Source organism: Galeopterus variegatus, unplaced genomic scaffold (genome assembly GCF_000696425.1).
Source record: "Galeopterus variegatus unplaced genomic scaffold, G_variegatus-3.0.2 Scaffold121, whole genome shotgun sequence".
NCBI classification, from domain to species: Eukaryota; Metazoa; Chordata; class Mammalia; order Dermoptera; family Cynocephalidae; genus Galeopterus; species Galeopterus variegatus.
Window position 1 is genome coordinate 1,011,066 of NW_007726232.1, and position 26,438 is coordinate 1,037,503.

General features: G+C 34.6%; 1 protein-coding gene across 8 annotated transcripts; it reads right to left on the minus strand.

The window, feature by feature from the left end:
* Positions 1–826: 826 nt before the first annotated feature.
* On the minus strand, positions 827–26,438 carry HIPK3 (homeodomain interacting protein kinase 3). 8 transcript variants are annotated; one of them, XM_008588071.1, is made up of 16 exons: positions 26,314–26,436; positions 17,937–18,056; positions 17,130–17,216; positions 16,440–16,624; positions 15,004–15,163; positions 14,355–14,478; positions 11,113–11,214; positions 9,723–9,844; positions 9,335–9,462; positions 9,081–9,242; positions 8,862–8,924; positions 8,264–8,563; positions 7,795–7,935; positions 6,070–6,305; positions 5,652–5,779; positions 827–4,772 (listed from the first exon to the last, which is right to left on the minus strand). In XM_008588071.1, exons 1-16 carry the CDS (start codon positions 26,389–26,391, stop codon positions 4,296–4,298), a joined length of 2,613 nt encoding a protein of 870 aa, XP_008586293.1. In that variant the 5' UTR covers positions 26,392–26,436; the 3' UTR covers positions 827–4,295. The 8 variants fall into 8 exon arrangements, with proteins under 8 accessions (XP_008586293.1, XP_008586248.1, XP_008586271.1 ...); XM_008588026.1 differs by having other exon boundaries at positions 9,335–9,459; positions 26,314–26,430; XM_008588049.1 differs by lacking the exon at positions 11,113–11,214 and having other exon boundaries at positions 9,335–9,459; positions 26,314–26,438.

Genomic DNA, 26,438 nt, shown 5'->3' on the forward strand with positions numbered 1-26,438 from the left:
AAAATATGTGTTCTTACCACTGTGTTCTGGTGGAGTCCTCTCCCAAAAATTCCTACTGATGTTCCTCTAAAGTTAGATCCTTAGATATGAGATGGTATTTGAGGAAACAATTTAAATTAGCCTACTACAATTATACACTTACAATGTCTCATGTTTTATATCTTAAAAATGCACGTGAATTCCCTTTTCTTCATTGATGCATATTGAACAGAAATATTTCCATCAACAAATATTCAAGAAAACCTAATATTCAAGGGAAATGAGCTATGGTTATCCGCTGGTTACAGGTACTTCTGGCACACTGCCTAAGTCTTGGGTTTAAAAAGAACTGGTGAGTTGAAATAAAATAAAAATAAAAGAAGAACTGGTGGGAAAGTAGTTATAATGGAAAGTACATTAGTTATGGTTAGATAGTTTCATATTTCAGATTCATACTCACTAACAGTATGACTTTGGGGCCGGCCCATGGCTCACTCAGGAAAGTGTGGTGCTGATAACACCAAGGCCACAGGTTCGGATCCCATATAGGGATGGCCAGTTAGCTCACTGGGTGAGTGTGGTGCTGACAACACCAAGTCAAGAGTTAAGATTCCCTTACCAGTCATCTTTAAAAAAAAAAAAAAAAAAAAAATGTGACTTTGGGCAAGTTACCTGAATATTTTGTGCCTATGACCTCATTCATATAACAAAGATAATAATACCTATCTCACAAGGTGGCTTTAAGAGACAAATGAGATGACATAAGTTAGGTACTCAAGACTATTAACCTTTCCCTTCCCTACCCTGAAGGCAGTACTGGTGGTGAAAAAAAAAAGTCAACAGGCTGTTTGCTGCAATATATATATTTTAATTCAAAGTGAATCGACAGTAATACACCATAAATTCTTATTTTGACACTCACCAAAATAGTCACCTGGAAAACCCGCTTTTTGTGACAAAGTACAGAAGGCTTGGTCACATTTAAATCACTGAGAACTAGAGAGAAATACTATCGCAAACCGTAATAGACATTACATCCATAAAAATTTTCCCAGTCCTTATTGTAATATTGCACAGTGCAATTGCTACATGGCAAACTAGTGTAGCATAGAAATAAAAGCAAAAACAAACCAAAGAAAGAAAGCCACAAGTCTAAAATTGTTAAATAGTTGACAGTTCGAACTTAGTAATCAAATCTATATCATTGGGTTCATTAAAACAAATCTTCCTACACCTTGCAGTGTATGATTTAACTTTTACTTAAAACAAACCAAGTTTAATATTAGCAATAGGTATTTAAAAAATGAAAAGGTTTTGCTAATACAGTAACATATTTAATTAAACACCCTGAAGGAAAGAAAAAACAACTAAATATCACTTTATTTGACAAAAAATAATTTGCAAATTAAAATAGTATGCAAATACGCAACTTGGAAATTATGCAGTGTTTTATTTAAGAAAGCATTAAAACCAAAGAAAACTAGTAAAAATTGTTTTAAAGAGGGTTTAAAAAAAACCCAGATTTTTGTCAATATGCTAAATTTAGACTTCAGCAGAATTTTGAATTTATTTTTAAACACATTAAAAAGCCCATGATTGCAATTAATTAAAAGCAGTGAACTGGGATATGCCTTTACCAAACATTACTACCGTAATATGAAAATGCTGAAGTTTATCATTTACTGTCAATTTGACAAGACTACCTCAGTCTTCAAACTTATATACAGAAAATACAACATTTCAGGGTAGTAAACATGGCCCTGAACAAAAAAAAAACGCGCTAGTTTGTACCTGTTGTGATACAATCAATCTTTACACTTGGTGTTTCTGAAACATCCATTGCCAGCATTGATTCTTTTCCAAGAAGTGAGCAGATACCAATAATCTGCTGGACCATATAAATAAAATTAGAAGGCTGTGGAGGGCAGCAAATTTACTTAAATAGTGACTCCATAAATTTGTCATCTGTAAATAATCTTTTAAATTAATCTTAGGCTACTCCTTTTGTATGTGTATTATATATATATATATATTTCTATTTATATAAAATGCATAGAATTGATTACTAAAAACACTGAAACTTGTGGGGAAAATTAAGTCCTTCATTTTCAGTGTGACTAAAAATGTACTGCTGGTTTTTATTTTATGATCTAATACTGTAATTTTTAAAATCAATTTCAGGCACATTTATTTCACTGATGATCATTAAATAAAACACTGCTTGTGTTAATGGAGTAAAGAAAAGTTTATCCATTATTAGCTTATTGTCAACACTGTATTAGAGCTGTACTAGTGGTATGCAATTCATTTATCAAAGAAACGCTGTAAATCCAAAACATTTGGAGAGTTTTACACTCAAATGCTTTGTACTGTTTATTCCAGTAAATGCTATAAGATTATATTCCAGATTTTTAAGGAAAAAAAGTTAAGTCAAGCCTGCAAGATACAGCTTTCTCAAGTGTCTACAATGCCAGTATGAAAATAAAAAAATTAAGTTACATTGATACATCCAAGTTTTTTTATATGCAGTGATGAGCACAAACATTAATAGAGATAAAATACTGATGCAAATAACACACCCCAAAATAACATATGCAATTATTTTCCATCATTTACAATACAGTAGTTACAATGACACTCCAAACAGAAAAGCAAAGTAAAAAATCAAAACCCCAACTTCTATTTCATGTAATTTGACTTATACAGAAATTAGAAGGCTAAATAACAACTAGTTAATCACCTAATTTCACAGCTATCTGAAGTGGCAATCGTTATATAGCAGCTTATCTATGATACATTCAAGATAAATGATACAATTTATTACTTGCCTGTAAGCTAAAACACAGCCTCTGTTTAATACCTTTCCTTAAATTCCACCTCTATTCTACAATATACTTGAGGTCTATGCAAAAAGTAGCTACCTTTTATATACGAAATTGATGATTAAGTCTTTGGTGCTGTAAAAGCAACTTCATTTAAACATAACCACCACCACCACCAAAAAAAGAAGAAAAAATAAAGGAAGGAAAAAACCAAGACACACTTCCAAGGAAAAAAAGCATGTAATTTCTGTCCCTGACGGAATGTATTAAATAAGCAAACACCACCAACAAGCAAAACAAGAACTACAATGTAAAAATACTTTTAAAAAACCCCAAAAAACAAAAAAAACCCTTTTAACATGCATAAATGAAAAATTGCACACAAAGAACTCACATCTTTTCAAGCTTCAATAGTAAATATTCTGCTACTACTTATTAAATACTGCATGGTTTGCCCAAGCTAAGATGAAACCACATCATGAATCAATGAGCATTTTGCATTTTCTTTCATTATCTACTCAAAGTCATGCCTACTGTACCTCTAAACATTTTAAGTCCAATTATACGGCAAACACTCCCAAAATAAACTTAGATTGTATTGCAGTTTCACTTAACAGTATATAAAATGCTGTGCTGTGACAGTTATCAACTATCCATTAGATACTGAATCAATTTTTCTTAAGCACTACTAACTGCTTGCTTTTCTTGAAGCTAGATCATTCTGAAAAATCAGACAGCAGAATTCAGCTACAGCAAACATGCTGCCCTCTTAATAAGGAAAAAACAGCTACTACCTGAAATCATACCACACAAAACTAGAAATGAACATTACTCTATCAAAAGAAAACTAAAGAGTAGGTCTGAATTTAAGTGCTGCAGTCCTCAACATTTATATATAGGTAATAACATTAACAACCTCAAATATTTAAGGCACTATGTGTGGGAACGGTTTACAATGCAGCTGAGATTATTAGAACAACATTTAAGAGCAAAGTCTAGGCAACATTTTGCCCATGCAAAAGACACATGCAAATGTAAAGAACAATAGCTCAATTTCTTAGGTAAGTGACCAACATTTATACACTAAGACACAGATAATACAATTCACTTGTATGCTGTAATTCTGACATATGTGCATCTGTTGCTCTAAGTCTGTATACAGAATGGCTTCCCAAATGTGGACGTGTCTTGCACTAGTTAGAAGGCAATTTATAAAAAATAGCAGGAGCAAAACTGGACTTCTGCCCCCATAAGTCACCTGTCTAGAGTTACTACATAAGAAGATAACATGACCAAAGACAAGTTATACCAAATGTGCAAAACACATCAAAAGTGAGTTTTTTTAAAGCTCAAAGTTGTTTAAATTGCACCCAAGTCTACATGATTCAAAAATAATTTTCTTGTGCCATGGCTAATATTTATTAAATACCATGTTTTTATTTTTAATCAAATGTTTGTATCATTGAGCTTCCTCAATATACTGTTTTTGAGTTTTCACATATATGGATACTGGCTGAGTTTTGTTGGACTCAATGGAAATCCAGTATATGCAGGTGATGCTGCAATGTAAGAATGTGGTGGGAAGATTGGTTTGTACTGAGTCTGATGAATGGTTGGGGATGGTAATAGACGGGGATTTATGCCCACTGGAACTTGGTGAACTATGCCACTGGGATGGGAGATATTATAAGTTGGATGCTGTAACATAGGTCTTGAGGTACATGGAGAGGCTAAGAGGTGGGCCACTGGTGCAGCATTACTGAAGGTAGCTGATGATGGGTATGAAAGTAGAGTAGGCTGTCCTCCAAGGTGCGTGCTTCCGGACAGATGGGCATGCACTGCTGTGTGATTGGGACTTCCATGAGAGAGAGTGAATGGATTACTTGTAACACCAGCAGGGATATAAGCTTGCTGTCTTCGATGCCCAAAGTTTCCATTCCACTCTTGATGCCCAGATCCAAAGTGCTGAACCTATCCACACACACAAAAAATGATTGAATAACATATTTTATAAGATAAAAGGAAAGAAAGAAAGGGATATTACAATATACTTTCTGTGATTGATAACTCATAGTGGATCCCTCAGGACTAGCTTATACTAAGTAGAGGAGAGAAAAATACCGATTTTATATATATTAGTACTAACATTTTAATATTTATTACCACATATTATTATAATATTAACACTGCCACTACTATTGCTAACGCTATCCCCATCACTATTAATAATTACCTTTTGTGGAGCACTTATATGTAAAGCTAACACCTTACAAACATGACATTATTTAATTCCAAAGCAACCCCCTGATACAATATTATTCCCATTAACTGTGCTCCAGATTTGTTGAAGAGACCTTGCCAAGGTATTATACAGTATATAGCAAATACTTTGCTCTTAAATGTAGTATTCAAATCCAGGTCTGACTCCATTCCTGTGATCTTTTCTTTCCCCAACTGAAGTACAATTGCCAAGCACAGTGTTGAACAGATCGAAAGAACTCATCAGGTTAGATGATTGCTACTACTAACACATAAGAAATGTAGCCATCGTTCCACTAGTGTACATTCTGCTTTAAAGGGTCTGAGACAACAAATACACTAAAAAGTTATCTGAGGGAATCTAAGAGCTTAATCTTTCTAAATAAGAATACAAATTCTATGAGTAATTAGCTTAATTATCCTATTACTAGGCTAGTACTCTTTAGTCACTTGCAATAATGAAAAGGGAAAAATTTATTAAGACTGCATCTGCTTTCAGAATCTTTCTCCCCTCAAGTGCGAAAAAACAAAACAAACAAAAACATTAAATATGAATCCCAAAGGCTCATACAAATACACTAATAAACATACCTGACTGAAATTCAAATGCTGCTGCTGGAATGCTGATGTCAATTTTTGCTGACGATTACCCACTGCAGAAGGCTGGTTTAATCTTCCAGGGGCAGATCGTCCTTTTATTAATGGCTGGCATATAGAATCTAGCAACAAACACAATATTAGAGAGTTGATGGTTTTTTTCCATCTCTAATAAAAATTAGAAAGGTCTTTAGATATTTTACACAATAGTGATTTGAGAACCTTAAAATTAAATAAAAAGAGAGCTCGTGGTTCCCAAGCACTGGATGATATTAGAAGAGATTTCTTCTGTATAATAGATATGGCAGGGCGAGTTAGAAATTCAGAGATGACTTTTGGCAGTCCTGTTCTCTGGTGTTCCTAATTAAGTCCCTTCAAAGGATAATCAGGGAAATAGGAGGTCTCAGTTTACCTCTGTTTGCCATATGCTCATCGGCATTTAATCCATTTTCTAGTCCCATTGGTGGCACCACAACCGTACAAACAGCTGGCTTGGTTTCTGTGTCAGCTGAGGTTATCAGTTCTGTGTTTTGATGAGTGTCTTCCACATAACTACTGTCTGCAAATGGACTGTCATGCCCTGAAGAGTCTGATGTTGGAGAGCCATCCACAGTATCACAACCACTTTCCTGCTCTTCATCTGACATACTACAACAAGAAAGCATTTTTATGAATGACATTTTTTCCAACTTTAAATCTAAAGTAATATCCAGACTCCAGCAAACTGATAAGAATCTTATTCAGTTACTTTATTTATAATTACACCTTCTTTGTCCAGTAGCATTTTTTTCACAGAATTTCCAGGCCTCAAATTAATTCTCTATTCAAACTACTAAATTTAATCCTTTCCCATTTCAAGAATATCACTTAATTTTTCTCTTTTCTCTTCCCACTTGATCCTTAGCAGCAATTCATAAAATTCCTCTCTAAAAATTCCAATAATTTCATCAAGAGATGAAAAAAGAAGCATGGCTCTGGATAATTTAAATGAAATGCACAAACATACAAAAGCATGTGACTTGAATATTACAAATTAAATTCAAATGTTCGGATATATGCCTTTCACAGTACATATAGCATATGGGTCCTATTAACTAACCAGGTATCCCCCACTTCTCTGAAGTCCTAGCCATAGTCCCATATTTCTCTTTTCTTCCTGACCCTTTCAGGCCCTGACAATCTCTCTCTCCTTGGGATTTCTACAGTATTTATTGGCTGTTTTAATCTCTCTTTTCATATTTAGCAATTTGAAGCATCTTTTTTAATACTTACATTTTATTTTTATTTATATATCTTATATGTACATACGTATATACATATTTTATATCTGTGTGTGTATTTATGTATGTGTACATATATATCAACTTTCAGACCACATTCTAAGCAACTTATAAAAAGAGAATTATCAAAACTTCTTTATTTCTTTCACAGAGCTTTGGCTATACATATTTGATACTATATTTCCTAACTAAGCAAAAAGAGAAAACAAATGTATAAAATTAAGACAATTTTTTCAAATGTTGTTGCTTACTAAAAAAAAGAATTTCCACAAGCTGAAATCAAATGAATTTCACAGAAATTTCTGTGGCTTATCTCTTAATGTGTTAGTACATCACGTGGGTTAGAAGCTTGCTATTTTAGTGGCAGTACATGTCCCTAGCCAAAAGGAAGGCTGGGCAAAGAAATATGGAGGAAACCATGCAAATCAGACACCAATGGGAGAAAATATCATAGTGGATACTCTATAGACAGTGGGCCAATCAGCACTTCATTATGCAAAACAGTCCTTTTTTATTTTGCTAAATTGTATGTTTTTATTCCAAATTTAAGTTATAACAGTAGTCTGTGGAACTAAAGTTGAGAATGTAGTTTTTTTATCCTTTCAGAAACAGATGATTCTTTAAATATCATTATTAGAACCTCAAATCTTCATTTAAAGCTGTTTGATATCAGTAAAGAACATGACTACTAAAAATCTGAGTTTATAAAAAGTGATCTAGTTCAAAAATTGTGTTCAAGACAAAAGTCACTGTGGTAAACTGGCTGGTACTTATTAATTTAAAAAACAACAAAAAGAAATGACAGAATTTCTAGTAGACTTAGTATTTATTATATACTACTGTTGAAATTCTTTTACCTGCTTGGTCTCTTGCAAGGGGATGGGCTGGACTGCCCTGAGGAGCTGGTGCTCAGAGTACTATCAGGACTACTTAATGAACACATCCGATCAATATTCAAAGTGCTCTGGCAAGCTTCACAATCTAGACTACCTTTACATCTAGTGGAAGAGGGAAGGGAAAAACATGGGTCAAAAATGAGAAGATATTCTCCAAATAGCCAAAATTTACATTTTTAATTAAGGATATGAAACAGTTAAGAATAATCTACATTGACAAAAATGAAAAGCTTATAAATTCAGGGGAAATGCTATAATAATCATGCTAAATACTATTCAGGAAGTTCCCTCTATCTAGAACCTGATTATCTAATTTGAAGGTTTTACTTCAAAGGACATTGACAGACAAGGAATGTCACAGGAAGTTGTTTTTCAGCACACCAGAGGGCGCCTTCATTATTCTTTAAGGATGCAGCATTCAACAACTTACTCTCTGAGTGAATGTCTCTGTGATGACGACTCTTCCTCATCAGTGTCACTGCTGATAGTTATCACACTCACTGCAGGACTCGGGGAGTCAGCAATGATGATGGTTTGCCGCTGTTTGTCTGAAACTGATGAATCAGAGTCCTGTCTGATAGATGTTTCACAGCAACTTCTTGCCTCTCCTTCTGCATTATGATTGTCCCGTGTGTCTATACAGCTTACTTCCTCAACATCTTTTCCATTTATTATCTTTGGAGAAATAAATGCTGAATGTGGGATATTGGTATTCTGCAATGAATTACTCCTGCAACCAAAGAAATAATTTGTAATTTCTATAAGCAAAATATGTACATAATATTTTTCTAAGTTATATTGTTAAACCGAACAATGGGAACCTTCACTTGTTTAAGTTCATGTATATAAACACTAACATACAGATCATGAGTTTTTGTGAAATATAAAATATTATCTCTAGAAATATCAGTGTATATTGCATTTAAATACATTTAAGTCGTTGTTTTGGTAAATGTGATATGTGAGTGTCTACAATTGCTACATTATAGATAGACAACAAATCAAAAGGGCAATAAAAACAATCTTACCAACTGAAAGTATTTATTTCCTCTCTTCCTGGCTCCCATTCCATTAGTTTTACCAAAATACCTCTGAGAAATTGAGAAGGGAGCTAGCTTAGTGTTTGTTACAAAGCTATCAAAGAGGTCATTTTGAATACAAAAGAGTGACCCTTTAGTGTACATGCAAAATTCACTTTAAAGATTAATTCTCAAAATGCAAAAAAAAGTTAAAACACCAATACCAACCTGTTCTGGCACAGTTTATTTTTCTTCGTAGTGGCAGGCTGAGGCCAGACAACATGTGCAATGCCCACACTAATTGGCTGAGGGGCCGATAAAGTTATCTGATTGGTTAGAAGAGGTTGTGGCATCACTGAGTTATAATGATTGCTGTGTGAAATCAATTTCCTAGGGAAAAAATTCAGAAAAATTGAATCCTTTCCTTATCAAGATCTACTCTGCAAACTATTCACGAAGAAGTATTTTTGTTTTTAACTTACCCCCAGTCTCCAAATCTTTGTGAACCAGCCACACCCTCAGAAGTTAGTGTAGTAGCAGCAGGAGCCATGGGTGTTACCTGTTGCCAAGTAGGTACCAGCATCTGCTGTGTTCTACCAGACCATGTCTGCTGCATCAAAATAAAACAAAACAAAAACTAATAAGTAATTCAACTTTACTACATCTGAAACTCAGAACTATATTAAAGGAACAACTAAACTAACAACTATAAAAGTTCAAGTCAATAACCTATGTAAAAGATTGAATTCCCATCCAGGTCATTTTCATTTTTTCCCTACAGCACAGGCTGATATACTACGAATGGATCAGCACCTCTATTTATGTGTAAGCAAGACAGCAAACATGCAAAAATAACGAATTATTACCAACCTGAGAAAGAACTCCTGGTCGGATCTGTAGTGGCTGCACAGCGGGGGCCTGAGTTACAAGTGGAACTGTACTATCTACCCTTATAGAATAACTAGTGGGTTTACCATGCGTTGCAGGAATACCTGTGAAATAGAACAGTTATTAAACAAAAGAAAAAATTTTTTCTCTGATTTAACTTATAAATTTATTTTTAATGTGCTTAAATTCTGACTGGGATTACAAAACCATTCCCTACATAAAATTTTCATAACACTAACAAAGCAATCTACTTAGAAAGCGAGGTACTTCCTATCTACCTTGTAGTACATCATTCCAAAAATTGTTATAAAGCTACTCTTTCTGTTTTAAAATGCATACAAGTTGAACCATTTATTTTCCTTGAGACCTTTCACTTCCTTTTAAAGTTTACTATTGTAATTTTATTTTCCTTTTCAAATAGGTCTGCCACTATGATAAAGGACATGGAAAGGTGAACCTGGCTCAACATCCTGATAATCTACCAGGCAAATGTTCTGCTATTCATACAAACTTTAAGCTATGCTTACTATTTTCTTATTTTAAACTGTGATAGGATCTTACACACTTGTCAGCAAAAGGGGAATGCATCACACCTTCACAATTCAATGGACATGATGGTTTACATAATAGACAAAAATTCAGAGGTGGCACATTCACTTCAATCCTTGAAGGAAAAGCAAATAATAGCCTATTCTGCCTAATTTGATGACTTAACTAAGCTTTGCCCAATGTGGCTTAATCAACTAGTATTCCTGGGATGCTGCTGAAACTCCAGAACAAAAATGTTACCATCCTGCTTACCCACTAGGAAAATTAGAAAGCAGGATTACCAACCACGCTGGTAACTGTTAATGTGAATATTTCTGTTTCATATATTACAAAGCACCTTGCAAATACAAGTCTTACAGTATTAAACTTTTAGACAGCAACATTTAATCACATCCCAACTGGAGCTTTGATTAACCAGATTTTAGTAACATCCCCTAAAATCACAAAGCTCATTTACTAGAATAAATTTACTACTTCATAATTCCAGTCTATTTTAGCAATTACTTTCAAAATGGGGGGCTGGCAGATTATTTCAACATAATACAATCAGTTTTGGGATAAAAGTGATGTTTTTGGTCGTAAGAGAAAGATACTACAATTGTTTTCTTTTACTACTGAAAAACAACATTAAAATTTTTATTGCACAAATATATGTGTTAACCTTAAAGAGAATATTAATTTTTGTTCTGATTATTTTCTTCACAGAGACTTTTATCTTACTGCCAGGGTGTTCTTCTACACTCTGTGCTTCACCTGAAGAGCTAGGTATGAATTAAGTTTAACAAAAATCTACAGATTTTTTTTTAAAAACTGATCTTCTTACCCCTTCCAAAAAGCATGTCTTGATCAGCAAATTCTCCAAGAAATGGACTATAGTAGAGAGCACACCCAGGCAGTGTAGATATATTGCAGCAATAGACAATCTCTTCAAGAAAAAAAGCAGAATCCACTTTGACAAGGATGAAAAGACAAAGCGAATTCTCAAATCCAAACAAAAAATCACATTGCCCTTAAATTCTCTCCATAACCAATGCCTTAAGATGAGAATAATTCTCCTATATCTTTCTTCTCTCCTCATGAGATCTAATTTTTAATCAAATTCAACAGTGGGTTACAATTCCAAGTTTTTATATAGTTATTAGGTTAGCTGAAATTTTATCTTTGTTTGATTAGATTTGTTTTAATACTTGGAGAGCTGGGCACAAAAAGCTTATGAAGATTGTTTTAGTTCCAACAGAGGAGAATTTTGCTGAAATGTATTTGATTCTAAAAATAATAGTTTTCATCCAGAGAGGACGAATAACTAACTTTTCAGGTTGCTAAATAATTTTAAATGCTTGTTTAATATATAGAACTTACTCTCAGATTTTTTTAGTAAAAGCCTGACAAGTTTTCTGTACCAAAAAAAAATTTTTAAATAAGCATAGTTTTATTAATATGCTATCTATATACCTATACCTATATATTGTATCTATAATATCTAAAATATATGAAATGTATGACCTAAACACTATAGTCCCAAAGTAAATAAAAATTTTAAGGGGATAAACATAAAATTTATTTTAAAATAAAACTCATAATAGTACTATAATTACTACCCAAAAGCTGCCCAATAATTATTTTAAAATATTTCTTGTAAATGGATTGACACATATGAGGGGGAAGGGTAATATGGCCAATATTGAGGTTTTCTACAGAGATAAGAGGGAAGCTTTCATTTCTAAGGCAAGCATTTAGGGTGAGAAATAATGAAACAACATATTACAGAGCCTGTCTGTCCTACTGCTGCAATTGCACTTGTTACATAAGCTAACAAATATTTTGCTTCCTCTCACTACTAATTCTAATTCAAAGGAATTGTTCTTGACATTTAATGTTTTAATGAGTCTGAGAGTATTTAATCCTTTTCTTTCATTTATCCTTATTATAAACCACTCATATAGTTGCTACCATATGCACAGAAAGATTACTTACTTTTATCAATTATAAGACACATAAGAAGATAAAAGATTTGTCTAACCTCATTGAAATATTTTTAAAATGATATGCAACTCCTGTTTAGAAATGTCTCATAAGTCTCCTAAGTTTTCACTATAAACAGAAGGTAGACTCTTGAAAAGAAAAAGCTATTCCACATCTTCATGAAATATAACAGTGTAGGTGAGTGACACAAACTGATTTTGGCACATGGGAGAGATAATAAGAATCAAAGAACCTATTAATTAGTGTAGATTAAAAACTTATCTAAGTGAAAAGGAACTGAAAACGCATTTGTCAAGACACCACTTAAGTAATAACTGATGAAAAAACAAAAAATAGCATCAGTGTTGCATGCTCAAATATTTAGAAGTGAAATGTCATAAAATCTACCACTTACTTTCAAATGGTATATGTACGTGTAGATAGATCAATAGATAGACAGATAACACAAATATGGTAAAATACTAACACTTGTTTCATCTAGGGTAGAAGACATTATACGAGGGGTCTTCAAAAAGTTCATGGAAAGATCCATATTATCTTTTAATTCTATTTTTCTACCAATGAACTCTTTGAAGTATCCTTGTATTATTTGTTTAATTTTTCTATATGTTTGAAATTTTTATAGTAAACATTTGGAGAAAAACACAACAGCATCTTTTGGGAGTGCTAGCAATATGATGACGCAGGCATTTTTATTACCAGAAATCAGCCCTTGGTCACAGTCACAGATACTCAAGAGACCACAACTGGATCACAATTTCATCTTGAGAGGCAACCATCTAAGTTGTTGTTTTTTATACTTTCAGTGGTACAAACTATTCTCCCGATGAAACTTTATATCAAAACCCAATATATAAAAAAGATGAAAGTAAAGCTATACTGATAGAACAACAGTAGCTAAAGATTTGACCTGTTTTCACATCTCTTATTACCAGCCAATCAAGTCAATAAACATATTCTTGGTGCTCTGTTAGGCACTGTAGAAGATATTAAAATAAAAAATTTTAAAGTTGCTGAAATACTTAAATCAAATAAAAAATTCAAATGACCTTCAGAATCCAGAAATATTAGAACTAGAAATGACCAAGATATTACCTGTACAGTGTTTCCTTTTACTAGGGCTAAAACAGGTAAAGACTTGCCTACAATGACACAGCAAATAGCAGAAATAGTAGATTCCAGGTGTCCCGACTTAACACCAACTGCTTTCATTTACACCATACAGTATTACCACTGAGTTGTACATAGGCGTTTAGGGGCCCATTTATAATAAACCTCTTGCTTTAAGATATAACTAAATGGTAAGGCCTAGCAAGGACAAAATTCTAAGAAAGGATCTAGAAAGTAGGGTTTTATTCTGTTTATGCCTGTAGCGAGGTTTGCTGCTATCGCCCTCTAAGAACCACTAAGAGATTTCCCCACTTGAGAATGCATGGCCTCTCCAAAGGCATTCTGCCACCCATCCCACTTGAGGATTTAATTTGCTATTTTTATCTAAAGAAGGGACACAAGCTAATTTACTCTGAATCAATTCATAATTTACTTTTTACCTAAGCTGTGGGTAAAGAATAAGGCGGCTTCAACATTTTGGGACAAAACTCCTTTGACAAAAGTTGAAAAGAACTGAGCTCTCAGTCATTTTAATGTTTAGTAACAATAGACATTTTACACGGGGTCTTTGAAAAGTTCTTTAAAAGGTTTGTATTATCTTTTAATTCTATTTTTCCATGAACTTTTTGAAGTATCCTCATATACTTATCTGAACATTTAGAGCAGTGATACCTAGTATAGGGCAACCTATAGCTTTCCAAGCTCATTAATTTCTATTACAGTATTCTATCATACTAGATTCTACAGGAAATACAATTGTCCTATGACCAATTTTGTTAATGATGACTGCAATGGAGCTCCAGTCAAGAAATGAGTGTCATTGATCTAAAGGCTATTAAACAGCTCAAATTAAATTCAAATGTAGCACCAAATCCAACCAAAACTATGCAATATATTTAATGAATAGATGCCTAAACTCATTTTAAAATAACGCATGCCTAAATTCAAAGTATAATTTCAATGAAAGAATACCTTGAATAGCTGGGGGACAGATAATCAGCGTCTGTTGAAAAGCATCACCACAACCAAATTGAGCAGTTCCCGCCTGCAGAGGTATTCCATGATGCACAACTGAATGAGCAGATGTGGTTAATGCCTGAAACAATCGGTGTACAGCTCATTATACAGAGACATCTTCTAGTTGCTACATACATGCTATATAAGCAGAATTCCAACACATTTCTTGAAATCATAACTCTACAAATAAAAATGGATCCAGAAAATGAGAACAAAAACAAGCTGACCAAACTAAAATTTAAAAACTGATTGTGCCATAGAAGGGCAGGTTAAAGATATTAAGAGAATTAAAGAGGAAAGGAAAAAAATGAATTTGAGTAGATATGTTCCAGTTGTTACCCTGAAATTTTAGAGATTTAACAGAGGCCATAGAAAGACCTCACCAACACTGTACCTTCTAACAGCCAACACGAAACTTCTGTATACTTCAAAAGCAAAAATGAGCAACCATTAAAAAAAAAGGGGGGGGGGGCTAGCCGGTTAGCTCACGTGGTTAGAACATGGTGCTGATAACACCCAAGGTAAAGGGTTCGAATCCCCATGCCAGTCCATCATCCAAAAAAAAAAAGAAGATATTAAGTTATTAATTACAATAAGTTCTTACCTGACTTCTTAATGTTCCTATTTTAGTGAAATTTGCCGTCAGAGTAGCAGTACTGCTTGAAGCAACTGGTCTTAAAAATGAAGTTTTATTGTGATTATTTGTGTCACACGAATTTGGGTGGGACTTACAAATATCCATAATATGAAAACAGGACCTTACACTGCAAAAGAAAAAGTAAAAGGTATTGTAATATTATTTTAAATGCTTAAAGTGGTTGAAAATTAATGCATATAACTTCATTAACAAAATAAAAAATTATTTCCAGAAGAAAAGAATTCTATGATTTGCAATTAATCTGCTTGTTTCCAACACTATTTCTAACATTTAAATACTATTTCTAACAGGAATAGTATATTCCTGTTAGAAAATACTATTTCTAACAGGAAATCCTACCCAAAAAAGTTGAATTTCAAAGAAAATAAAAGTATATATTATACCTGCAATATTTTTTTAAGACAGCAAGGCAATAGTACACAATAATTTGGTAAACACACAATAATTTTTTATGATTCCCTAACCTAAATAATTTTTCCTAAATTTCTAGATCTCCACACCATAAATTAATGGTACCAAGTATGTGGCCATCATGCTGTTTTCAAAATAATTGTGTATAGAAACCATTAAGACGTTTAAGTATTGGGGGAGAAAATGTAATTGGGCTTTATAAAAATATCAACTTTTAGAATAATTCTTCATTTAATATTCTTAATATATTACAGAGAGCTGTTTTAAGTCACTTATTTTACTCTCTTCATCCCATAAAAAAAGAGGTCTGGGGCTAAAAGAATTCACAAGATTTGCCTAAGGTAATTCTGATAAGGCCTTGGAATTCGAGCATATATTCTTCTCTACTAACCCATTAAAAAAAACCTCCTTTCCTTCCACAATGCAGAGGAGAAAATGAGGAAAAAAAGAAAGCAAAAGGTATGAAGGAAAATGGAAAATGAAGCTTGTAGGACTCAAAAGAGGATAGACTCTAAGGTCTATGAAAAGTGAAATGTTAACATTCCCTTTTATGTATGCCTGGTTATTAAGGTAAGAATGTCATGTAAAAACAAAACCATGGGGCTGGCTGGTTAGCTCAGTTAGTAAGAGTGTGGTGCTGACAACACTGACGTCCAGGGTTTGATCCGTGTTGCAGCCAGGTGCCATAACAAAAAAAAAAGGAAACAAAAAAATTTTAAAAAGAAACAGTCTTATTTTCAGTATAGTACTGTGGTGAAAGAACATTAGACTGCAATTCAGATTTGTGTTCTAGTTCTACTCTACCACTTACTAATATATATGAACTTGGCTGAATTAGTTTAACCTCTTTTGATTCAGTTTACTTATATTTAATGAAGAAATTAAATCATTTTTCTAACATACTGATTTTCAACAGACCTAGTATTATTATTTTTTCCCAAACCACTATAAAAGATTTTAAAATAACATACTGGTTACTATGAGGGAAATCTAGAAGATGTTTCATATTAACAAAAGGATGGTTCAGAGTCTCAGCTGGAGTGATTCTTAAATCTGCATCAATCAGCAACATTTTCTTCAACAGACTAACAAATTCTCTTCTATCAGCTTTCTCAGCCAAAAGATCACTTCCTTCTAAATCCATCACTGTGTTCACCTAAGAAATGAAAATTTCAAGCCATCAACTAAAAATAAGCCATGGAGAGTAGTACATGTTAAAGTCTCACAGTTAAAAATAAAAATTGTAACACAGGAAAGAACAGGGAACCACAATTATTTTGAAACAAGAAAAATTGAGATTAAAGAATCCTCCAAATGTTTTGAGGTATCAAATAAGATTCAAAGCAGGGGAAAAAAAAACTTTTTAAATTAAACAAATATCCATTTCTAATGAGATATGGGGAAAAGAAATCTGTTTTCTAGTATTTTTCCTTTTAAAGCAAATACTGTTTACTAAATAACAGGATATGTAAATTAAAAATTTGATAAAGACAAATGTGATATAGTTCCTGAAAGGCTGAAAACTTAGAATCAGTCTATACATCTGTTTGAGAACTTAAAAACAGCAAGTACTCTATAGTCATTTAGAAAATGAGTAACATGGTTTGGCCCTCTTGGCATTCAAGTTTACCATCTTAAGCAAATGTGACTGTGGTACTCACATGCGCTATATCTTCCAGATTGTTGAATATGTACTTTCTGGCTTCTTTAGACTTCATTCCTGTCTCTGCCTCATGCTCTTCCAGTGTCTTATCGCATGTATCAAAGAGGAAAAATAATATATTATTACCTACAAGTTGTAAATTTCTATTTCTTTAATTCTGGCACATTTAGTCTAATATACTGAATATCCTAAGGAAATTAGACAATTAGTAGTAGTTTCAAAAGAGTAACTGTCAAAAATACATTTTTTAAAGTATTAAAAAAAAAAGAGCTTGGTTCAGGCCAAGAAAAATATTACATATATAACAAGTCCTTAAAATAACTAATTATAAAATTAATCATTGAGGATTTACTGATCCGCCAAAGGCTTTTAGCATACTTAGGATACGTAGAAGGTGCTTAGATTCAGTCCCTGTATTATAAACCTTAATAATGTAGAACTGAGTAGGGAAGATAAGCACATACTACAAATGAAGTTATATACATAAAAGTTTCAAAAACCATTTAAGATGAGTTAATAATTATGTTGTTAGGTTACAGAATGACCTAAGTCATTCTGAGAGGGCTCTTTTCTTAAAGAAGGAAGATTCAAAGATGAAAATTCAGGGGCTGGCCAGTTAGCTCAGTTGTTTAGAGTACAGTCTTGTAACACCAAGGTCAAAGGTTGGGATCCCGATACCAGCCAACTGCCCCCAAAAAAGAAAACTCAAAAGAAAAAAGAAATACAATAGTCATGGAAGGTACTATTCATGCATAAGAGGCATCTCACAAAACTGTTTTTCTAAATTTTTTTTTTAATGAATTACCTTTAATCTCCACCCAGAATGAGACATATCTGTTTCTCTGCAAAAAAATCTTGTGGATTTCGTACCCACATTTAACAACTGTTCTCCTGGTAAACCTTGAGTCTGAGAAATGTATCGAATCTGAAAAGTAATTTACAAAAAAGTTTATTCTTTCATACAATAGGCATTAATTGGACATATATCAGACATTAGCCAGATGTTAGGTCAAGAATGAAAAGACATAGTCTGTCCCTTCATGTCTAAGTATAGATGAGAGGATGAAGCCAGAGGAGAAATGGTCTGAATTAAGTGATTGAGTGGGCATTAGCCAGATGTTAGGTCAAGAATGAAAAGACATAGTCTGTCCCTTCATGTCTAAGTATAAATGAGAGGATGAAGCCAGAGGAGAAATGGTCTGAATTAAGTGATTGAGTGGGGAGAAGAAGGAGTGGATTCAAGAGAGATTCAGATTGATAAAGACTGGGTGAGTTATTACTGTGAAAGTTTGGAGGGGATACTTCTATGAGTCACTGGCATATTTGTAGTTGTGTCTGTAGAGGAAGAGACCTAGGTGTAGATGAGCTCTTCCAAGGAAAATACTACAACCCTCAAGCCTCAGGGCTCTCTTACTTCCTTCAGCTCTTAGCTCAAATATCACCTTATTCATGAGGCCTTCCACGACCCACCAATAAATAACAGCAAGCTCTGACCTTTACAGCACCCCCATTGTCCTGACTGCATTTTTCTCTACCTTACTCTTTACCATGGATATTCTATAGCATTACTTTCCATTTTCTTACCCCACTCTCCCCATTCTTAGTAGAATCTTAAATTCCACCATGAAAAGGACTTTGTTTTGTTTATTTAAATATCTCCAGCACCCATGACCATGCCTGGTAGATAGGAGACCCTCAAATACTGGTTCACCCATTTAATGATTGGGTAGAATAGGGAATAAACAGAAGCTTAAAAAAGAGAGAAATCTCTGCGGGCTAAAATGGTCTTTCCATACATTCTTCTTAAGACAACTCCTCTAACCTGTATTCGAGAATGAATATAAGGCCCTTTTTATTTGCTCTACCAGTTAGTCCATCCTCTCCTGCATCTTGTATTTCTTACTATCCATGAGCTCTTTCCCCTCAGACAAAAAAAATGTTCAATATCTTCTATCCTCAAAAAAACCCCACAAAACTTCCCTTAAATATTTAAACCTCTTTTCTCACTCAGTTAAGAGCCATAAAATATAACATATCTTATTTCACTTCCCATTCACACCTCAACACAGTACAATCTGAATTTTACTCTTATCATCCTCATGACATGGCAATAAGATAAATAATGACCTGTTAATAACAGACACATTTAATGGTCACAGGTAGTCCTTTTCCAACTTTAAAACTAATGGCTATCACCTTTTTACTTAAAAACTCTGCTCCTTCAATTTCCATGACACCATTCTTTTCTGGTTCTCTTCCTATTTCTTGACACTCTTTAACTGGCTTCCTCCATTTGTTTTTCATATGACATTGCTCTCCAGAGTTTTGTCATTCTTCCTTCCTTCTCCAAGTCCCAACTGCCCACAGTTTTATCTCTAAATCTATATCTAAATCTTTATCTCTAGCTCTGGAGCTCCAGACCCAACGAATTTTGAAACTCTCCACACCTGGCTGGACTTCAGGTACATATGCTAAGTTGATTTTCCCTCAGATCTGCTAATCTTTAATGTTTCCTCCCCTGATTAACAGCAACATCATCCACCCAAATCAGAAACCTGAAATTTATGCCAGACAAGGACCTCTTCCTCATCACCCTCCCCCAACATTCAAACCGTAAAAGTGCTACCTCGTTAACAGTTTTCATAACTGTCCCCTCTTCTCCATACCTATTTCAGGTCTTCTTCAATTCTGAGTTGTACAATTTCACAAGCCTCCTAATTACTCTTACCGACTCCCTGACCATCCCAACCAGAGGTAATTACTCTCCTGTGCTACCACCACCCCTAGAATATAAAAATTTTAATGTATTTATAACATGATATTACAATTTTATTCACATTTCTATTTTTCCTACTATAGTGTGACCCTCCTTGACAACACAGTCTATATGTTTTATCCATATTTGTATCCCTGGCTTTACATGAAATTTATAAGAAATTTTACATGAAATGATAACGAAAATCTCCACATTACAAATTAGCTTCATTTCATTAAAGTGCTGCACCTTCCCCACCTCCCACCCACTAAGTAGCTAACTTCCTTATTTTCAGGAAACAAAGTGGAACGTAAAAGACTAAGAGTTCAGTGCCTAGATGTTGCATCAGATAGGAAAGCTATCAACAGTTCAATTTCAATAAACATAACACAGCTTCGATTATGTGTTAGATGCTAAAGATATGCAGATGAATTAAACATGGTGCCAATCTTCACAAGCATGTAATTCAGTAGATTAGATAAATATTTAGGCACATAATTTGCAATTAAGCTAGTAAGTGTCACTGTGAAGAAAACAAAGTGCTAAAAGAGCACAGAGAATAGAATAATTAATGTACCTGAGAAGTTGGGATGGCACTTGCAAAACAAAACATAACACAATAAAGTGGCAGGTGAAGCTCTGAGTTTATTTTGGCCCTGAGTTTATTACTGGTCATAATGACTGCCCGGTCTTTTGAAGGAAAAATGCTCCATCTGTCACCCCTAATGTATGAAATGTGCGACCCTTTGCCTCCCCCATCTCCTGTGGAAGAAGAGTGGAGACCTGACTCACAAGCAATTAATTCATAAGTTGGCCTTGTGAACTCAACTAGACATAAGCTAAGCAAATCAGATTTACATTGTCAGAAATGTGAACTAAGAAATACCAATTACTGTTGGGAAATGAGCTGAATGAAGGGGTTATGAGTAGATCTGGAGTTTGATGGCTATGAAACCTAACCAAAGGTAGCAGTGACCAGAAACTGGGAGTAGCAAGTTAGGATCAGAACAGATAAAAGCACTTGAAGAGCAGCTAAGTCACACTGATGGTCAAGTACCAGAATGAAGTTCTACCAACTCCTATTAATTCCTCTAGCATTGCCTTGATTCCAAAAGTACCTTCTGCTCCAAACTTCACAAAACCTCGTAATATCATAGTTCCATTCTTGGATTTTTGTGATAGTCCACATATATAAATAAATGTCCCCTTACTTGAGCCAGCTTGAATGGGTCTCTTTGCAATCCCAATAGCCTGACAAAAATAGAAATCTTAGAAGAGTTTTTTTTTTTCTTCCGGGATTGAAATAGTAAACTATATTTTTCTTACATAAGACTTGAAATTACCAAATATAATTTGAATATAAATTCAGGCTTTTAGCTGAATTTATATTCAAATACAAATTCTGAGAAAGATTCTACATAAACTCCAACAAACATTTTAGAAAAGCAATCAACATTTACCAAGTAAATATTGTCTATCCATCCATTAAAATATTACTTAATGCCCTAGAATACTTTTGATATTTCCCTGATAAATATAAGCTAAGTTCTGTAAATAGAACACTAATAAGACAGTATATCTACAATTAAGACAGGAAGAGATCCAAGAACAGTATCAATTGGTGGCATGGCCTTCTCTAAACTCACTACTAAATACACACTGTAAATAGAACACTAATAAGACAGTATATCTACAATTAAGACAGGAAGAGATCCAAGAACGGTATCAATTGGTGGCATGGCCTTCTCTAAACTCACTACTAAATACACAAATGTGTATGAATGGAAATTAAATTCCATATAAGAAAATATGACACATGTTAAATTCCCAACACGGCCAGAGCCTCATTACAGAATGTAAATTTCAAAGAGGAAATTGCATTAGAAAAGCTTTAAGAGACGATAAAGATGATTAAAGGGCTAGAATACAAACCCCATAATAAAGAAGTAAAATAATTTAAATATTTTTTCATGGTGACTCAAATTTGGCTCTTAAGACTATAATAATTACAGTTCTATGGTTAAGAACTTTTTTCACCTACTTTGTAAACATAAAAAAACTTACATTGTACTAAAAGTTTAAGTAAAGATTAGACATAAGACATATCAACAAAAGTTAAGAAAGAGATGTTACAACCTATTTCATAAGAAGTCTTTACTTTGGTAAATGTTCCATGTGCACTTGAAAAGCATGTATTCTGCAATGTGGGTTGTACTGTTGATTGTAGTCAGCTATAACTGTATCATTAGGTCAACTTAGTAAATCGTATTTAAATCTACATTCTTACTGATAATTTTCTATCTACTTGTTCTCTCAATTACTGAAAGAAATATGATAAAATCTCTAATTATGATTGTGGGTGTGTCTATTTCTCCTTTTGGTTCTGTCAATTTTAGATTTATATTATTTTGAATATATTACGAGAGGTATAAAATATAAAATTGTTGTATGCTCATGTTGAATTGAATTTTCCAAGCTGGCTGAGAGCTTCCCCTCTTTATAAATAATAGTGATGTATCTATAATGTAGAAGCACTCCTGTTGTAAAAGGCAATCATTAGGGGCCGGCCCAGTGGCGCACTGCTATAGTGCGCCGCTTGGGAGTGCAGCGGCGCTCCCGCCGAGGGTTCGGATCCCACATACAGACCGGTTCCCGCTCACTGGCTGAGCGAGGTGCGGGCGCAACACCGAGGGTTGCGATCCCGTTGCCGGTCCCGGTCCGGTCCGGGCGCGACACTGAGGGTTGCGATCCGTTGCCGGACACCAAAAAGAAAAAAATAAATAAATAAATAAAAATAAAAGGCAATCATTAATAAAAGCAAAACAAAAAGAAAAGAATATCTTCTATAACATAAATTCTGAGAGATAAATATCTGTACACAATGTTATCATAGGACAAAATGATAAATTAGCATGAGCTGCTGGCTCCTGGGAAGGAGCCCAGGAGGAACCCAAAGCTGGGGCTAGAACACCAATGGAGGTTGAGGAATCGGAGAAACAACACAAATACTGTAAAAACCCTCTTCATGTGATGGCATATTGGCAGTCATGGGGTGGGAGTGGAGTCCAGAAGAAGGCCAGAGCCAGAGAATGAGGATAGACTACTGCAGGGTTTAGTTGGGCCCTTTTAACTCTCCCCGCCACATGGCCTTGGAAATATCACTATCCATGATAGTGTACAGGTGGTCCATGTTAACGGCTTCTGGGTTCAGACTGCCTGTGTTAGATTCTTGGGCAAGTTATTTTATTTTTTTGGCCAACTGGCCAGTGTGGCTGTTGGGCAAGTTATTTATTTAACTTCCCCAAATCCTCATTTCCTCATCTGTAAAACAGAAGCAATAGTAATATGTACCTCATAGGGTTATTGTGAGCATTAAATGAGTTAATGTAAAGTTCCTGGCACATAAAATAAGTAAAATAGCTCAGTAAGTATTAATTAGTAATACTGTTAGCTCAGTAAGTATTAATTAGTAATACTGTTATTATTGGCCACTGCACTGCCACCATAAGAAAAAAAATTAAATTAAAAGTACCAATCCCCCAATTCAGTTGTTCAAGTATATCAAGGCAGCTGGTTACTAGAAGAGGGAACAGGGAACAGAAAGAGGCATTTTCTACTGGTGGCCCTGTCACATCCTAAATCAGGTGATCATAATCTAGGGAAATGGGGAAAATCTATGAAAATCAAACACATTAATAAATACACTAAAGTTTAAAAAAAAAAAACTTAGGCTAGCACTTTAAGAGAAGCAAAAAAAAGCACCTTGGAGTCCCAAACCAATTTAGGACTTAAAAACAAAGGCAAAAACAACTTAGAAAATTAGGAATAGAGGGGAGCTCTGTTATCTTGAAAACAGACATTTATCAAAGCCTATACAGCAAACATCATACTGGAAAATGAGTATAAAGTGTCTCTAAGATTGGGACCAAAACAAGGATACCCACACCAGCACTCCCATTCATTTGTATTCAAATATCTGGGGAACTAACTTTTAAAACACTAAACTGATAACTGTCAAACCACTGATGCTATATGCTAGTGACTTCTTTCCAATCCATTTGGAATTAAAGTAGTATACATTCTAAAAATATTGTTAGGCTGGCCGGTTAGCTCACTCAGAGCATGGTTCTGATAACAGCAAGGTCAAGGGTTCAGATCCCCATACCAGCCAGCCACAAAAAAAAGAAAAAGAAAGAAAAAAGAAAAGAAAAATATTGTTAATCTGGATAAAATAATACCTGTTCCAAGATTCTTTTTTAAAAGAAATCTATTATAGAATTCAGAAAAATTGGGTTTTGGTCAAGGCTTTGTCTTTAAAATTACAATTGTGACTTTGGACAAGTCAATTGATTTTTCTGAGCCTCAGTTTCCTCCTTTATAAAATGGAAGGGGGGGACAGTAACTAGATAATCTCTGGAGTCCTTTTCAGTGCGAACATCAGTTGTCCAGGACTAGACATGGGAAGTCCTAATCCAGAGTGTAATAGCAAATCAATTTGAAATTGCCACTAGATGGTGTCCTGCTCCGGGGTGCTATGCATGCCCATGCCATAAATTACAATAAAGGAAACCAAAGGTATATTTCTTGCATTTGACCACTGCCTCAGTACTTCAGCAGCTAAGGTATTATGGGACTCTACAATTAGATTACGATCTCTTGGGGCCGGCCCGGTGGCGCACTGCTACAGTGCGCCGCTTGGGAAGCGCAGCAGCGCTCCCACCGAGGGGTCGGATCCCACATACAGACCAGCCGCTCACTGGCTGAGCGAGGTGCGGGGGCAACACCAAGGGTTGCGATCCCGTTGCCGGTCCCGGTCCGGTACGGGCGCGACACTGAGGGTTGCGATCCGTTGCCGGTCACGAAAAAAGACAAAAAAGGAAAAAAAAAAAAAAAAGATTACGATCTCTTGGGGCCGGCCCGGTGGCGCACTGCTACAGTGCGCCGCTTGGGAAGCGCAGCAGCGCTCCCACCGAGGGGTCGGATCCCACATACAGACCAGCCGCTCACTGGCTGAGCGAGGTGCGGGGGCAACACCAAGGGTTGCGATCCCGTTGCCGGTCCCGGTCCGGTACGGGCGCGACACTGAGGGTTGCGATCCGTTGCCGGTCACGAAAAAAGACAAAAAAGGAAAAAAAAAAAAAAAAAAAAAGATTACGATCTCTTTCAGAACTGGCAATAATAGTCTAGCATCTCCATCAAAGTTAGTAGTTGGGTAAAAAGCTGAAGGAAGTTAGGATGAATGGAAAATTTTATATAAACTGTCTTTTAAGAGGTATCCTGAACATGGAGGAGGGAAGGTAGTGAATACAGAAAATCTGACCTAAAAAAGAAGGTTCAGGGTAGAAAATCATCAGAAGATAAGAGTTTAAAGTCAATGTTAACATCTAATCTAATAATTAATATTAAATGATTTTTAGAGTCACCTCAGTAATATTTAAGTCACCCAAATTAATAACCTCTCTTATTCCTTTTGAGATAGAAAACTAAGCCCTGAAAATCAGAATAAAGGCAGAACACGTTATATGATTATGTCATGTATGCTTTAAAATGTTTCTACTTTTTCTTGCTTAAAAGCTAAATAGTGTATCATCTAAATAAAAAGTACATTTATCCACTGAGACAATTACAGAAAGACAAAATTAATGTAATAACTCTGTTAATTTTGACTAACATTTTCCATTAAAATATGAGTTGAGTATATATCTGTCTAATAAGGGAGATGCTAAAAGAATAATGAATAAGGTGAAAATTTCTCCAAAAAAGAATCTTGGTATTAAAAATCAAGACACTAGCAAACAACGTTATCTAATAGCTTAGAGAGGCTAATGAACCTACCTGAAAATTACCATGAAAAGTGCATTTAACGTAATTTGCTGGATTCTACTGACAATCATTAAAAGTGCTAAACTACACTTTCAGCACCATTCACAAACCACTGAAAAGACTGAAGAAGGTTCACATGACAGAGGTACTTAACACTAATAATGGCTATTGGTTTAAGATCAAAAGTTAGGATGCCTTTTAGGAGGTTTTACTCCTTGGGAGGGGCTGACATTTCATACATCATCAAGTCTGTCACCAAAGCAAAGCACACTCATTTAAATGGACACAATCTAGGCCTTTTTATGTCTATAATATAAAAATGTGATGCAAAAAATTCTCCCAAGAATTTTACAAAACTGATTTTGGGGGCGTATAAATTGTAACTTTGTTTATGAAAACTTGCTTCAGCATTATAAAAGAGTTTTTAAAATCAAGTACTAATTTTGAGATCTTGAACTTAATTTCTATAAGACCCCAAGTTTTGCCACTTTATTTTTAAAAGATTTTCATATGTATTAAATATCTGCAGCCATGCATTCCTATAAATCTATTATTATTCTTTACTTTCTACCATTCTACTAGATTACCATGACAGTTCTATTACCTGATCATACTCCAAGGCTCCTGGGTAGAGCGGCCATCCGAGGAATAATTCTGCAATCACACATCCCAATGACCACATGTCTATGGCTTCACAAAATGGCAACCCCAATATAATTTCTGGAGCTC

Excerpts from the sequence above, each read along its gene's own strand:
- HIPK3 (XM_008588071.1), bottom strand. The coding sequence starts at position 26,391 with ATGTGGTCATTGGGATGTGTGATTGCAGAATTATTCCTCGGATGGCCG. Across the intron at positions 14,479-15,003 it reads TAGGAACATTAAGAAGTCAG|GCATTAACCACATCTGCTCA; the intron begins GTAAGAACTTAT and ends CGATTGTTTCAG. Across the intron at positions 7,936-8,263 it reads CAGAGACATTCACTCAGAGA|ATGTAAAGGTAGTCTAGATT; the intron begins GTAAGTTGTTGA and ends CTCTTCCACTAG.